Below are 16,223 nucleotides of genomic sequence, written 5' to 3' on the forward strand. Positions count from 1 at the left end.
GGTGGCTGAGCGGGGACAGGGATGGGGACAGGGATGGGGACAGCCAGAGGTGGCCCAGGCGTCCTCCTGCCTGCTTCTGCTTGGCTACGGCACAGGGTGGGTGCTGGGGCATCCCGGCTGCAGGTGGGAGCACCCAGAAAAGAGCACAAGCAAATAAAAGCAGGGATGGGCACAGGACTGGAAGGGTCCAGAGCAGGTGCTGGACGCAGCCTGCTTTACTCTAAATATTACCTTTACATTACCCCTATCTTGCGGCAATTCCCTCGTCATCGCTGACTTAGTTCTAAGTGGCATTTCTCTCCCCATCTCTTCTCTGTTGGGATCCAGGGATCCCCGGGACAGCGTGTGAAGGATGCTGAGATCCTACCCAAAGCGTGAGAGGAGGTGGCCACGGCCATGGGTGCCTGGGCTTTGTCCCAGCGGCCGAGGCCACGTGCGAGCGTGCCAGCAGGGAATTATTAACATTCAGACGAGGCCCGCCGAATAAAGCGAGCTAACACAAATGTTTATTTTCACAGTAGTGAATTATGACTTCAATAGACCAAAATTACAGGCTGCGCACGCGGAATAGAAACGAAGCAGACCCTGCCACCCAAACGCTGCCGGGGAGGGCGCGGCGTGGCTCCCTCCTGCCCACGCTGTCCCGTGCGTGCAGCAGTGCCGCTGCCTGCCCATCCTGCCGGTGGACGGGCAGCTCTTGCCTGCACGGTGGCCCCGGCAGGGCGGCTCTGCCGGGCTCCATCCACCTTCGCTGCAACGACCCCGTGGGCTCACAGCCACCCGGCTCAGCCTCAGCTCGACCCCCTTGGCTGATGCCAGGTATTTGATGGCATCCTTCATCTATACCCCAAATTAAGCAGGAGCCGGAGAGCCGGAGAGGTTGCGGCTTTTCCCGGCAGGTCCCCGCGTGGTGCCCACAGGCAGGGTGTCGGCAGGTCCATGGGGTTTGCAATGTATTCAATGGCTTGTGCTGCGTTGGGGTGGATGTGTGGGACAGCCCATCTGGCTAAAAGCATGGTCACCCCCATGGTCAGGTCCGGGCTCTCCCACTGAGTGGCCAGAGCGCAAAGGAGCCCTGTGCTCGCACCCCAGAATACCAGGGTTCTGTGTTGGGAGCGCTCTTGGACTGCCTCGGTGGTGGCTGATGTTCTGCCATGCCTCGACGTGTGCGCCGGTGGGGACTGTGCCGTGCACCACGTGTCCAAACGCACATGCACCGCCGGCATTTGCATGTGCCAGCCGGTGCTGCCTATGCAAAGCCGGGGGGGCGGCGGGACGGGCATGCAGCTGTGCGCGGGGGCAGATTTTCCTCCACTGCACATGGGCCCTTGCCAGTGGGGCCGTGACACTCACCCGCAAGAGGATCCTTGAGAAAGGCCCCTTGGGGAATGAGGGCAGCGCAGAGAGGGGCAGGAACGGGGACAACCCCAGTGCTTCAGGCTGGGAAATGCAGGCAGGGCAGGCAGGGCAGGCAGGGTGCTCAGTAGCAGGGTGTGTGATTCTGCACAGCGTGTGCACACTGTGCCAACCGGTGTAGGTACAGAAACTTCTGGGGTGAGCACAGACCTGCTCATCCCACCAAAGCAGGGAAATGCTCTGAGCCCCCCCGCTGTTGGGCCGAGCCACCGTGAGAACGGCAGGGAAGGACGCATCAGCTCTTGGGGGGAGCAAGGGGGGGCTAAACCAGAGCTGGAGGTCAGGATGGAGGGGGCTGGGTTGGGGTGCTGCAGCATCATCCCACTACAACCCTGTCAGTGGGGTGACGTGGGGGGAGCTTGGCTGTACAGCGACCATGCAGTGGCCATTTAGTGGCCGTGCAGTGGTCACGCAGTGGCCATGCAACGGTCACTTACTGGCCATGCAAAGGTCATGCAGGGGCCATGCAGCAGGTATGTCATGGCTGTGCAATGGCCGTGCGGTGCCAATGCAGTGACCACGCAGTGGCGATGCGTCGGTCATGCCAGGGCCATGAACTGGCCGTGCATGGTTCTGCAGCGGTGGTGCCACCCAACACTCTGGCAGCGGTTACTCACTGCCTGGCAGAGCTGCCACGGTTCCCAGCGCCTGAGCCCTGGGAAGCAGGCGAGGATGAGCAACACAACAACCATACGGGTGGCAAAGGCTCCGCACAGCAACTCGCAGAGAGAAGGCAGCTGCCAAGCAGAGTAATTACGCAAAGAGGCAGGGCTTCGGCTTGCAGGGAAATTAGCAGGGCTTGCATTACCCAGCGCAGAAGCAAGCAACAACATCGTAGTAGGACTTGGGGGTGTGTGGAATTTTTAATGTTCCCCCCCCCAGCTGGCACAGGGCATGCGGGAAGGGCACGCTGGGGACCCGGCGTGGGCAGGCAGCGCCGCAAACGCGTGCACCGCTGCCGTGCACCGCTGTAAAGGAAGGGCCCCGCTGGCATTTCTGTGGTGCCGGTGCCACGCAGCCACCTTAGGGAGCCCTGCCAAGGCCGAGCCGGGTGGGGGGCACCCCGAGGCCGGGCTGGGACCAGCATGTGGACCATGGGGTGCAGATGGAGAGATGGAGGCTGTGCCCACGGGGCTTGCTGTGCACTGATGTTGCGGCTGCGCATGTGACTGCTCCTATTGCAACCCTGGCCCTTGGGCTTCCGGAGGGGGAAGCAGAGCAACCACAACTCCAGCCCCCCCCCGGCCCCCCAGCCCCTTGCACACACCCCCACCCTGCAAGCCCCAGCCCCTTGGCTGTTCCCAGGACCCCAGACAGGCCCTGGCCCCATCCCCTCGCAGTACCCCCACCCCACGCAAACAACTCCCGCCCCCTTGCAGCCCCCTAAACCACATGCAGCCCCCCTCCATGCAGCCTCCCACCCCCCCAGCTTTACAACCCTCAGTCTTCATCACCCCCAACCCCTTGCGAACCCTCAACCTTTTGCAAAACCCCAGCCCTCTGCAGCCCCCCACCCCCCCAAACCCTGTCCAACCCCTGCACAGCCGCCTCCAGTCCCCCCATGCGGTCGGTCCCCAATCCCAATGAGCATCCCGTATGCCCGTGAACCCCCCCGGTGCCGTGCAACCCCCGTGTCCCCATGCATCACCCCGGTGCCGTGCAACCCCCATATCCCCGTGCATCCCCCCGGTGCCGTGCAGCCCCCGTATCCCCACGCATCCCTCCGGTGCCGTGCATCCCCCCGGTGCCGTGCAGCCCCCGTATCCCCACGCATCCCTCCGGTGCCGTGCAGCCCCCCAGTGCCGTGCAACCCCCGTGTCCCCATGCATCACCCCGGTGCCGTGCAACCCCCATATCCCCGTGCATCCCCCCGGTGCCGCCCAGCCCCCGTATCCCCGCGCATCCCCCCGGTGCCGTGCAGCCCCCCCCGGTGCCGCGCAGCCCCCGTATCCCCGCACATCCCATTCCCCCCCCCGCCCCACGCCCCAGCCGCGCACCCCGGGGGCCCCGCTCCGGTAGCGGCGGCGGCGGCGGCGGGGCGCCCCCTGCCGGGCCCGGTGGAGACGCCGTCTAAGGCAGGGGCGCGGGCGGGCGGCGCTCACTCCGGGGCGGGCGGGCGGCAGCGGCGGCGGTGGCGGCGGCGGGCGCTGCGGGCGGCCCGGCCCGGCACGGAGCGCGGCCGCGGGCGCCCCATGGCCGCGACGCGGTGCCGGAGGATGCGCCGCCGGTCAGCGCGTAGGAGGTGAACCGGCCCCGCGGATTTACCGTTGTTTTTTTGGTTTTTTTGTTTTTTTTATCTCCGTTCCCGCCTTCTCTCGCTTCTCCGGTGCCCCCCCTTTCGGGGGGGGGGGCGGGGGGGGGAAGCGCCCCGACCCCCGGGCTGGCGGCCCTCGGTGGTCCCGGGCGCGGCGAGCGGCGGCGGGCAGGTGCCGGGGGCAACCGCCGCCGCGGGGCCGCGTTCCGCCCGCGCCGGCCTTAACGGGGCCGGGGCCGCCGCCGCCGCCGCCGGGGGCCGCTGCCGGCTCTGCCCGCTCCTACCGGCCCCTGCCTTGGGACTTACCTCACGCCTCCGCCACACCTCAGGACGGTAAGTGCCGTCCGCGCCCGGGAACGGAGACGGGGAGGCTCCCGGTGCTCGGGGGATGCTCCCGGGGAAGAGGGGCTGGGGATGCTCCCGGTGCCCGGGGGATGCTCCCGGTGCGCAGGGGAGCCGGAGGCTCCCGGTGCTCGGGGGATGCTCCCGGTGCTCGGGGGAGTCGGAGGCTCCCGGTGCTCGGGGGATGCTCCCCGGTGCGCAGGAGTCCGGGACGCTGCCGGTGCTCGGAGGAGGCTCCCGGTGCGCAGGAGACGGGGAGGCTCCCGGTTCCCCGGGGGATGCTCCCGGTGTCGGGGAAGCTGCCGGTGGGCAGGGGAGGGGGATGCTCCCGGTGCCCGAGCCAGCGCGGTCCCCGCCGCCGCCGTCTCTCCCTCCGGCCCCGTGCCCGGCCGCCCCCGGGACGCGCCGCGGCGGCGGAACGGAGCAGGGCGAACCGGGGCGAGCGGTCCCCGGAGCCGCCGTCCGTGCAGCGGGCAGCGCTCGGAGCCGTTCCTCCAGCGGGGAGGCCGGGCGGGAGCCGTCTGCCGTGACCGTGGGCCCCGCTCACGCCGGGGCGGTGGGATGCCGACCCCTCTCCCCCGCCACGGCGGCGGGGCCGGGGCTTTGCCTGCGCTCCCCTCCCCGTACCCGGCGGCTGCTTTCCAAGAGTCGGGGTGGCGTGGGGCGACCCGGCATCCCCGGGAACCCACGCGAGTTTGTGCCCTCTACCACCCCCCCCTCCCCGGAGTAATCCCTCCCCGGTCGTGGCTCCCGACTTTCTGCCCGGTGGGAGAAGTGGTTTTCATCCCCTGCGTCCCGCTCCGGTCACTGACGGAGCCGCGTTTCGTGGCGAGGAGGAGCTGATCCACTCGGGGAGTTTGTGGGAGGAATCCCAGAGCTGGTTTGGGAAGTTTACAGCTACGGCAGCATAATTCTGTGTTTACGCACGAGGACACGAGTCCGTGTTGGGGACACGTGCCGTGTCCTCGTGTGTGCCGTGGGACGGTTTTGTTGGATGCAGATTTGGGAAGGAAGGCTGGCTTGGGGAGCCTCCAGCTCTTTGCCTCAGCGCTGCCCAGCTTCTGATCCTCGCAGCCATTAATCACCGTCCGGCTCCTTCTCTGGCGGCGGCGGCGGCCTGGTTTTGCTAAGGGGATGCTCTCGGCGTAGTGATGGAGCGGGGCTGGCACCGCGCTCCTCTGTGGCTCCTCTGTGGCTCCTCCGTGACGCTGGGCCGGGGCACGGCCAGCTCTCCCCATCACTCCCCCACACAGCCCTCGTTGCTGGATGGTGCCTTCGGATACTGCAGAGCATTTCTCTGGTTAAACACACCTTTTGTTGGATTTTTTTTTTTTTTCCCCCTATTAGCCAAGAAAAACTTTGCAACTTTCCTTCGCTTTTGGAGAGGAGCTGCTGCCGCTGCTGGGTTTCATTTTGGTTTTTTAATTTGAGGTCACGTGCACGTTGACAGTGTCTTTGAATCTAAGCGATGGTCCCGTCTCTCGCTTAGAAAGAGCTTTTGAGCTCTTCCCTCTGTTGTCTTCTGTCTGTTCAGGAACAAAGAGATTTTTCTGCCTTTAATTAAAAGGAATATTAATTTTCCGCTCCTTTGTCGAGCGACTTGAAGACACTCTGCAAACATCCGTCTGCTCGGCGCTGCGGTGGGGTGAGCTCTGCTATGGTACGGGGCACGGAGATATGGGGGAACCGTCCCAAAATCCCACTGCAAACGCCGAGCAGCAGCCGGGGAGGATGCTGAGAGCTCCGGTGCCTGTGGTCCTCGGGTGAGGAGCCCCATGGGGCCGAGCTGCCTGGGTGTCCGGAGGTGGATAAGGCAGGTCCCCGCACAGTGCGTTTCCACGCAGGGAGAAGTTTTGAGCGTTGCTTTTGCTGTGGTCGGGGAGGCAAGTGGAGATGAATTTGGCTGTGCAAAGGGGTTTTTCCCTGCCTGCTGCCTCCCGGCAGGCCCGGCTGGTATCTGCGTTGGCAGGTAAGGTTTTACCCGGGGACGGCCAGATGTCGGGCGTGTTTTGTTTGAAAAACGTGTGACTGCAGATGTTGGCTTGTGGGGAGGAAAAGCTGAGATGTGTAGCGGGGAGAGGCTATTCTCCTGTGGCGCTGGGTGCTGGCGCGGGTTGGGTGCTGGGTTCGGGCAGGTTAGCAGCGAGGCCTCGTGTGGGTGCAGGATTTGCCTCTTACATCGGGAACTTCCAGGATGCAGGATGGAAAAATACTCTGGTGCTCGGCCCCGCTTCGGGTTGGGAGGGTTGAGCAGCCCCCCAGCCTCTGCCCGTGGCTGCGGCAGCTCGGCACCACCGGGCTCGGGGGCAGCCCCGTGGGCACAACTGGGGTGGGCTGCCTGCAGCCAGCGTGCCGGGAAGGGGACTCTGGCAGGTCCCATGGGGAACCTGGGGCTGGGGGCTGGCGGGTCTCTGCCGACATCCCCTGCGTCGCTTCCCTGGATTTCTGCTTTTGACCCACGGTTGTTTGGAGGCATGGAAAACCCCGCGCAGGATCTGGGCTGCACAGTGTCTGGCTTTGCCATGAAAATGGGGTCTCGGCTCCGCTCGCTGCTGGCAGCCGGCTTAAATCCCCGGCACAGTCTAGAGGCAGTTCGGCTCTCTGCCCGCGGGTACCCGGGGAAGGGGTGCGGGGTGCCACAGGGTGCCGCGGGACCCCGGGGGAGGAGAGGCACCCTGTAAATATCTATTATAATGTCTCTTAATGGGGGGGGGTCAGTTGATTGCCGGTGAGCTGGCCAGGGAGCACAGGGCTGCTGGGGAGGCATGCGGGAGCGCTGGCAGTGGGGCAGGCAGCTGGGCCCCCGGGGGGGGACACACCAGCCCCCATCACCGGCACCGACTCCACTTCTGCCCCCGGCCAGACCGGCACAGTGTGCACAAGGTTTTGGGCAGATCAGGGCCTGATCCTGCAAATGGGGCTGCCTGGGCCCTGGAAGGGAGCTGGGGGGCATCCCATGGGTTGCAGTGCTGAGCTCGATGCAAAGCTGGGCTTAAAAGTTGCTGCTGGGGTCAAGGGGATGTGGGTCGGATGCTGCAGCCCTGGCTTATGCTTTCCAAGCTGGACCACGGGTGGGAGCTGGATTAAGCTGCCCCACCAGGCTGGGGCCAGGGGGGAGTCCCCAAGCTGGGGCCAGTCCTTGCGAGCTTCGTGATGGCCGGCGTGGGGCAAGACCAGGCCGGTGACACAGAGGAGAACCCCCCTGCCCAGGCACTGCTGGCGTTAGTGCCATTGCCTGGTTCGGGGTTTATTTTTAGATTTCCTGCAGCTTGTTTTCTGCCGTCCCTCCCAGCGCGCTCAGGCTCCCCAGGGGCAACCCCACCTTGACAAGCCCGCAGCTTTCCTTTGGAAGATGCTGACCAATGTTTCCAGAAAACATCCAAGGGATTTCCTGTTTATTTTGCAAAATTCTCATTAATATTTTTTCCTGTGTTGTTTGATTCAATCTCGCATGGGCAAAATTGCCTTGAAATGGAGCCCGTGGTGAAAAAATAGACAAAGAGTCAGTAATGCAGCAGCCCAGAGGCTGTGGGGATGCACGGCTGGACTCGGCACCCCCTCGGAGCTGTTACCATCCTGGCGTCTGTGGGGCAGGATCCGGCCCCGGGTCCCTGGGGACCCAGCGGTGTCTCGGCGTTCCCACGCTGCAGGGAACCTTGCAGGGAGCTCCCTGCCAGCGCTGGCATGTGGAGGGGGATGTTTTCCCTTCCCCAGCCACTCTCTGCCTCCAGAATGTCCCGAGTCCCCTGGCTGCTTGTGCCACTTGTCCCTGATCCAGCCATCAAGGCCACCTTTGGGCAGGAGCGTCCCTGTGCACATGCGTGGCTGGGTGGCTGCAAAAATTGCAGATTAGGGGCATCGTAGCCTGAACATCTCCCTGCCCTTGAAGAGCAACTGGCTTTGTATCTAGGGCGTCAGGCTGGTTTTGGGGTTCACCTTTGGCAGCATGTTGGTGGAGCAATTGCCCTTCTAGTGCAGCCGCTGCGGTGATGCACCCGCAGCCCTTGCGCCGAGGAGGTGGTTTGCAGCCAAGAAGACGTGGGTGTTTCCCAGGTGGAGGGCAGCTCCGGCCGATGCTGCCAGTGCCCACATGCCTCCAGGTGTGCAGGGCTGGCCACGGCACTCTATTTACTCCTGGTGTTTAGCCAGTATATTTAATTTCCAGAACAGTAAGGCAGCTGAGGAGCAGTGAGGGCATGTGGGTGCCCACCTCCCCTCGCCGCCCCAGGAGCTGCTGGCAGGACGGGTCAGACAGGCAGCGTCTGTGGCACATGCTGTGCCCCGGCTGGGGGACTCGAGGGATATCGTTGGCCATCCTGCTGCTCCTCCAGAGCCAGTGGATCAGGGGGACCCCCCAGCCTGACCTTCTGCGTGGGGGGATCCTGGTTCCCGGCCCCTCTCCGTGCCGGCCGGCCACGTCGCCGCCAGCCGCTGTTGACTCACAGGCTCCGACGTCGAGTCCCAGGGCTGAGCCCGAGATGCTTTTACAGGCAAGGCTGAAATGCACAAAATGTTCAACTTGTAAAATATGTAGCGTGAGAAAATAGCCTTTTCTGCTCTCCTCCTCGCTGCCGCCGCTCCCCTGCCCCATCTGCTCGCTTGGAAAGCTTCCCGCAGCCGGGGGGGGGGGGACACGGACGAGGGGCTGACGGCGTCTGGGGTCCCTCCGCAATCGCCACCGGCCCAGCTCAAGGAGGGCATCTACCCCGTGCTGCTGTGCCCACGCAGAGGTGTTGCCACTTGGCAGCAGGAGGGCTCCCGGGGGCGGCACGGGCGCCTCGAGGATGTGCTGGGTCCATGAGGATGCTGCCCACGTGAAGCCTCCTCCATCCTTCCGCCCTTCCCGCATGCTTCGGCATCCCGAGGTTTCTCTCCCCCAGGATGCATTTTGAGAGCAAATGTGGGGCTGGCACCGGGAAAGCCAGCCGGGCTGTGCCGCGGCCACCGTCGGCACGGGGGATGACGCAGGCAGCGTTGGCACGTCCCGCGGGACCTGGGGTTTCTGAAACGGTGTGGCACGGCACCTCTCCGGAGGGTGCCGGGAAATACCCCCGTGAGGCACCCTGGCAGCGCCCATTGGGGCCGGGAGGGAGCCGCCACGCCGGAGCTGGCCACGAGCCACGGTTGTCACCAGCCACCTTAATCCATCATTATCTGGGCACATTTCGGATCCTTGCCAACAGCAAGGTGGGAAGGGGGGGTTGTAAGCATGCTTTCCCTATTCCCCTGCCATCCTTTTTGCTGCCTGTGTGTAATTAACAGAGTAATTAAAAACAGGATGAGTTAATTGGTATTCATTTATGTGGCAGATGTTTTTAATTGAGATACGAAACAATTTACCTGTTTACATAAACAATAGCAAATGAAGGCTTGTAAAACAGAGAGGGTGCTTTTTTGGGGGGGCCTTTTTTTTGTTGTTGTTTTGAGGAAAATCAAACCCACCTCCCTCCTGCCTGGCCATGCCGGCGCAGGGGGGAGCGGGAGCCGGCTGGCACTGCCTGTGCGGCGCCGAGGCAGCGGGTTTGGGTCCCTGGGCGGCTGGCTGTGGCTTGAGAAATGGAGGTTTGTTGGGCTTGGGGTGCCTGGGAGAGCCTGGCCCCAGGTACTGGTGTCCCACGCAGAGCCGTGCTGGTGCTGCCACACTTAGGGAGGTGGAAGGGGAGCAGGCGGCGGGGTCGCTGCCGGCACCGCTGCCCTGGAGCCGAGTGGGGAGCATTACCTGTGGCGCATCCCCCAGGCAGCACCGGACCTCCCCGGGATGCTGGCGCCATGTGATGGGGCTATGGGGAAAGCAAAGCAAATCGGGATGCATCTGCGCATGGTGAAATCTGCTTTACGCCTGGCATTGGGTGGGTAGGGAGCGTCCCAGCGGCGTGGGACCCGTCCCAGGACACTCATGGGCAAGGCGATGACAGCAGGGACAAAGGCTGGCTCGCCGACCGGTGCAAAGGGCTACTGCGGTGGTGCGAGGATGGAGTGTCCCGCTCCGCTGAGCAGCCGAACTAAACCGCAGGGGCGATGCCCAAATTCGTGGGTTGGTTGGTGCGGCGCTGTCACCCATCCTGGGCCAGGCTGCCAGCATCCCCCCAGCTGGAGCAGCAGGGCAGAGCAAGGCTTGCACCGCTCAGGGCATGAGCATCCTTGTGAGGATCCCTGCCTGCAGGCAGGAGTGCAGGCAGGGCCCAAGTAGCCGGCAGCGCTGGGCACCGCTGCCAGCGCTCCCGTGGCGCTGCCGGGCACATCTGCGTCCCGTCGTCCTCGCGGCAGCCATTACTTGCGGCGAGAGCTCCCCGCGCCTGCAAGCGCCTCCCCAGGCCTGGAGTCGGCCGAATCCAGGTTCATTTACATGTTGTGCAGAGGGTTTAATTAATTAAATTTCCTTTTAAAAGGCTTCATTTGTGCTGACGAGTGCTGGGGTTTGGATCGCTCCCTGCTAGCCCGGCTCCCCAAAACGGGCACACGGGACACGTTGGCGATGGGATAACTGCCGGGGGTGGGCAGCATCCCCGCCGCATCCCGCAGGCGCCGTCCCGGTCCTCCGTGTGCAACTGGGGATGAGCCACCTCCGAGCTGCCTGCTGTCACCTACCCCCATCGTCGCCTTGTCCCCGGGGAGGGGAGCAGGATGGGTGCAGGGGAAGAGGGAGACGACGGTGCCCTGCAGCTCCCACCACCTCTGCCGGGCTTGCGCACGTGGCCGGCGCTGCTGCCTGGCCGCCGGCGCTGCACGCTTCCCTGACGTGCTCCAGCTGGGACGGCTCGGTCCCTCGCCATCTTATCGGGGAGTTGTTCTTGGCCCCCGTGGCAGCGGCAGCTGAGGAGCAGGAATGCTTTGCCTTTGTTTCGGAGGCAGCCTGGCTTCAGGAGACGTCGCCTCCAGCATCTGGATTTCATTTGTGGCCATTTGGAGAGCATGAAGGATGCTGGTCTTTTAATTCCCTTTTAACCCCTTCCTCGCCAGGAACCTTCGCCTGGCCTGGGAGGGCTGCAGGAAGCCGGAGCTTTCTGACGGCCGCAGTCGGGGCAGCTCCCTGCCCTCTCCATCCCCATCCCCGGGGAGGTGGAGAGGCGAGCAGCCGGCCTGGGTGCTCCGCAGTCATCAGGCTCACCCCTGGGGCTGGCGCACCCCTATTCCCATCCCCAGCTGCTCTGTGGCCCTGCCGAAGGCTGCAGAGAGCAGGGACCGCTCGCTGCCTGGGGAGGACGGGTACCCCAGGCTGGGGCAGAGCCTGCAGCGGTGGGACGGGATCCCCACGGCCATGGGAAACAGCAGACGCTGGGCTGGGCCGGCTGCTGGGCACTGTCCCTCACGCGCCAGGCTGCAGGATGCCATGCATAGGTGCCCGCTGGCATGCACGGCTGCAGGGTGCCGTGTGTTGGTGCCCACTGGCGTGCTCGGCTGCACGTCGGTGCTCGCTGGTGTGTGCGGCTATGTGATGCTGTGCCTTGGTGCCTGCTGGTGTGCACAGCTGTACAGCGCCATGTGTTGGTGCCCGCCAGCATGCACCGTTGCACCGTGCCGTGTGTTGGTGCCTAATGGCGTGCACAGCCGCACGGTGCCATGCATTGGTGCTTTCCAGCATCCAGCGCTGCCCGCTGAGGAGCACGCAGCCAAGCAGACCCCCGGCCCCAGCTCCGGTGGGAGGCAGGGGACCAGCTAACAGGCTCTCTTGCAGCTTCCACCCGGGAGAAGCGATGCACAAGCTGGAGCGAGCGATTCGGGGGTTGCTGGCGCCCAGCGGGGTCACAAAACCCGACCCCTGTGGTGCTGCTGGCGCGGCACGGGGCCAGGCACCACGAGCAAGCTGGGGCCAAGCCGGGCTTTATCAGCCGGTTAGCGGCCACGCTGGTGTGTCACCCCAGCGGGGACCGTGCCCGGGCCAGTGTGCCAGGGGTTAAACCCTCCGGTGTGACAAATGGGGGGCTCGGGGTCGTGCGGGGGTGTGCGGGGTCCAGCATTTGCTGGCCCCGGGAGGCAGGGTGGGGGACGCCCGCTCCCGCCAGCCAAGGAGAAAATACTAATCCTTTTATTTTTATATTATTACTTATTCATCTGGGTTGTACAGGCCTAATGGAAACCAGATGGAGGAAAACAGACACAGCCCTGAGCGGCTGGGACAAATTACCCCAAAGAAAGAAAGAAAAAAAAAAAAAACAGAGAAAGAAAAAAAAAAATTCCAGCGGACTTTGAGTCGTGTTGGGGAATTATTGTTTGGAGGCGCTGCCAGGAGGCTGCAGCGTGCCCCCCTGAAACCCCCTTTGCCTGCCACGGAGCTTGTCCCATCCTGTAAAGGACCTGGGTGGGTGCCATGGCCATGGCCGGATCCTGCAGACATCCTGGGCTCTGTTTCCCATGGGCTTTTCTGGGCTTTGGCACTGAGAAATCCCATCGGGTTTGGGGCCGTCCCATATCCCTGTGCCCGCATGGCATTGTTTGGGTTGCAAACACCTTGGGGAAAATTTATGACTTAGAGAAGAAAAAGGAAAAGACACAAAAAACCACAGCCAGGCCCTGTTTCCCTGGGTGCTTGCTCAGCTTCGTGGAAACTTTCCTCCCAATGGGAAGCTGTGGAAAAGCCGTGTCGGTGCCAGAATGAGCGTATCCTTGTTTTCCCCTCGGCGTGGACGTGCGTACGGAGTCAGGACAGCAAGGAGGATGGGGACAGGGATGGGGATGCAGGCAGGCACAGGGATACAGGCAGGGACTGTGCTGGGGATGCAGGCAGGGATGCTGCCAGGGAGGCAGACGGGAGCAGGGATGCACATAGGGACGGTGCCAGGGATGCAGGCAGGGATGGGGATGCAGCCAGGGACAGGGATGCAGGCTGGGGCGAGCATCTCGCAGCCTGCAGCCTCCTCCCTCCCTGCAAGCAACGGCAGAGCCAAACGCACCGGCGCAGCCCCACCATGCTGGGAGCCGCGCAAGCAACTGGTGCAGGTGCACTTACCTGGGCAAGCTGCCACGCTGTCCCCAAGCTGCTGCAGCTTGTCCCCACGCCGGCGGCTGTTGCGTGGAGGGCTGGGGCCAAGCACGTGGGCGGCTGCAGCGTTGCCGACGTGAAGAACGCGTCGCGATGCCTCGCTGCGCCGCGCTCGGTGTGCAACGCCAGCCAGCGCCCCGTGGTGCAAACCCCGGGCTTGGAGGGGGCGAGAAGGGCGAGGGGATGGCAGCGGTGCCCACGCAGAGCTCTGCGTCACGGGGAGGTGCTGGTCCTGCCTGTTGCGGGCAGGAGCCAGCAAGCAGAGGCGATGCAGGTCGTGCTTTGCCAAGCTGGGCGGAGGGCGATGGCCAGGGGATGCTGAGCCCAGGAGGGATCGTGTGAGCACCCGGCGGATTAAGGCACTGTGGCTGCGCGGATGCAGGCACCCACTCCAGGTCACGCTCTGTGCACGCTCGCGGCTCGTCCTCTGCCGTCGGGGCTGGATCCTGCTCCGCTGGTTGATGGGGGAAGCCTGGAAGTCTGGAGAAGCCTTGCCTAGAGATGGGCATTTCCATGAAAAGGAAAATAAAAGGTGTTTTTCAAAACACACCATCTATTTTGGCAGGTCCTGTCAACAAACTGTTGTTTTACGGGGAGGGATGCTGCTTGGTCTTGGGGTTTCTCCTGTGGCTGGAGTGGGAGAACGGAGCAAGGAAAGGGAAACTGGAGCATGCACATCCAGGCGTCTGCAGGATTACGGTGTGCCGCGGGTGGGGAGGGATGGTCCCACGGTGCCGGAGCAATCTGGGAGGATACTGTGGGACCACGATGGTGACTGCCCGAAATTTTGGCCCTTGCCACCAGCTCTCCCATCTCCCGGTCGTCCCCGCACAGCATCGGCTGTGGCACAAGCCCCGATAGCATCTCGCTCGGGATGAGGCCCCAGTTTTATTTAGCCCAGACAATGCGCTCTTGCAGGGTTCAATTAATCTCACAACAGTTGCAGCGGATTAAGCATGCATATTAGATTAGTGTTTATCAGCCTTGCCTGGCGGGGAGCGTGCCGGGGCGCAGTGGGGACCCCGGCCGGGTGCGGGGCTGGGGGACAGCCACGGCGGCCGCTTCCTTCTTTGGCTGGGGCCGGCGACGGCGCGGGCTCGGGCACACTGACAGATCGCCGCAGCTGCCCGCACTTGCGGTCACCCATCACCGCCCGGCGCAGCAGCCGCGGGGCCGAAACCTTGCACCGGGGCCGTGCCGCCGCCGCCATCCGGACTGGATGGTGCTGGCACGCTCTCCCCGGGGATGCCGCTGCCGGGTGTTATTTGGGGTTGCAAGCACAGGACGGTGGGAGGGAGGCAGCGGTGCCGTGCTCCCCGGTTTGCAGGATCTGGTGCCTCGTGGGGCTCCTCGGGGCTGTGGGACGACAGCCACTGGTGGGTGCGTGGGTCCTGCCGTCGCCACCGCCACCGAGCGCCTGGCTGTAACGAACCCACGATTTACTGCCTGTCCGTAATCCCCGCCTGGGATTACGGCAGCCCTGCGCGTAGCTGCCGGGGACGGCGAGGGGTTAGCGGGCAGCCGGGGATTCCCGAGACGTGGGCAGGTAACTGCTGGCAGGAGGGTCCCGGGATGCGACAGCGATGGCTTTGCGGGGACACACGCGCCATTTGTGTGCTGGGCCGGGCTGTGCCCCGTGCGTGGGGCAGAGTGGTGCCCTGCCCTGTCCCCACCACCCTGCATCCACGCCGTTTTGCAGATGCATGGGAATTTGGTCACCATCCCCACCGTCCTGCAGGCACACAGGACACCAGGCACCGTCCCCGCTGCCCCAGCTCTGCCCAGGGCGAGGGTTGCTGCCATCCTGCACCAGGGAGCAGAGATGCCCAGCCCAGCCTGAGGTCCCTGTGGGTCCCCTCTGCCCCTGACCTGAGCCCCGTTCGGAGGGCAAAACGCGGTGCTGCCCGGCACACCCCGCTCACCGCCCCGTGCCCTCTCCCCGCAGATAACGCGGAGACACAGACCGCCACCATGCCCGACTCGCCGGCCGACGTGAAGACACAGTCCAGGTCCACGCCGCCCAGCATGCCTCCGCCGCCGCCAGCCGTCACGCAGGGAGCCACGCGCCTCCCCTCCTTCACACCAAACACCAGTGAGTACCAGGGATGGGGACGGGATGCCGGGTTGAGGACGGGATGCCGGGATGGGGGGCTGCCCACCTCCCTTTGTCTCTGGGTCACATGCTGCACCCGGGACCAGCGGCGTCCTCAGACCCCCTGCGCGGTGCTGGCCGTGCCGTGGGGTGGCACTACCCGTTCTTGCACCGGAGAAGGGCTTTGGGCTGCACACCCCAAGCTCATGCACGTGCCTGCGGGGACCACCACGGCACTGCCCGTCGCCAGCAGTGCCCTGCGACGTGCTTGGGGACGGGGATGTCCTGATCTCCTGCCACGCGATCACCGAACAGTGGCACAGAGCAGCGCGTGGCCCCCGGTGCTCTCACCTGCAGAGAGCCGGACGGAGGATGCTGCGGGCTGGGGGAGTCCCCGCGGGTCCGAGCTGGCCCCGTCGGGGGGGTCCGACCATGTGGGGTCCTGCCTGCCCATCCGCACGTGGCACCCGGTGGTGGCAGGTTGGTGTCACGGCCAGCCGCAGCGGCAGGGACCTTCTTGCCCTGCCCAGGCCACGGCGTGGTGGGATCAGGGGACTCGGTGGGGACTCGCGGTCCGAGTCCTTAGTGTCTGTAGCATCGTTGAACTGGGCAAGCCCCGACGCGCTGGTTGCACTGGTGGCACGTGGGCTCGTTACACACCTGCAGGGCTTGCACTGGGGATCGGTCCTTGTGCCGGTGTCACCGCCCCGGCACACGGCAAGACAAGGCACACGCGGGGCAGGATCCGGGGGGGGGGGGGCAGGGGCTGAGGCTGGTCCCCCCCCAGCAGGAGCGACGGTGGCCACAGCGAGGGTTGCTCCAGCTCCGTCGAGACGTATCCCGTGCACGCAGGCATTTTGCTCGTAGCTGCTTCTTGCTTAGAAACCCCATGGGGGAAGAAAACACCCCTAAAACAACCCCCTGAGCCGCAGCCCCCCCAACAGCCGCCGCGCCCCGGCGGTGCTCCCCGCCGCGGCCCTGCCGCCCTCCCGGCCAGATGCTCTCTAATTAGAAATCAGCTTGTGCTCGGCTGCGCTCTGAGGGGTTTTGCTTTTTAATCCAAGCCCTGCGGCAGATGTGGCATCGTGGGTTCGGCTCGGCGCGGGATGCGGGGCCGGGGGTGCAGGTAGCCTCTCTTG

General features: G+C 64.6%; 1 protein-coding gene across 8 annotated transcripts in view; it reads left to right on the top strand.

The window, feature by feature from the left end:
- The window catches only part of CBFA2T3 (CBFA2/RUNX1 partner transcriptional co-repressor 3), a 29,540-nt gene that overhangs the window by 5,531 nt on the left and 7,786 nt on the right, over positions 1–16,223 (top strand). For 2 of the 8 annotated variants that reach the window (XM_069793259.1, XM_069793263.1), the window contains exons 1-2: positions 5,704–5,981; positions 14,938–15,084. In XM_069793259.1, coding sequence (XP_069649360.1) covers positions 5,906–5,981; positions 14,938–15,084 — 223 coding nt within the window. In that variant the 5' untranslated portion in view covers positions 5,704–5,905. Of the gene's footprint in view, positions 1–3,519; positions 4,004–4,928; positions 5,673–5,701; positions 5,982–14,937; positions 15,085–16,223 lie in introns of those variants that run through there. The other 6 variants (XM_069793267.1, XM_069793265.1, XM_069793264.1 and 3 more) reach the window with 6 other exon arrangements.

This window comes from Haliaeetus albicilla, chromosome 10 (assembly GCF_947461875.1).
Source record: "Haliaeetus albicilla chromosome 10, bHalAlb1.1, whole genome shotgun sequence".
NCBI lineage: Eukaryota > Metazoa > Chordata > Aves > Accipitriformes > Accipitridae > Haliaeetus > Haliaeetus albicilla.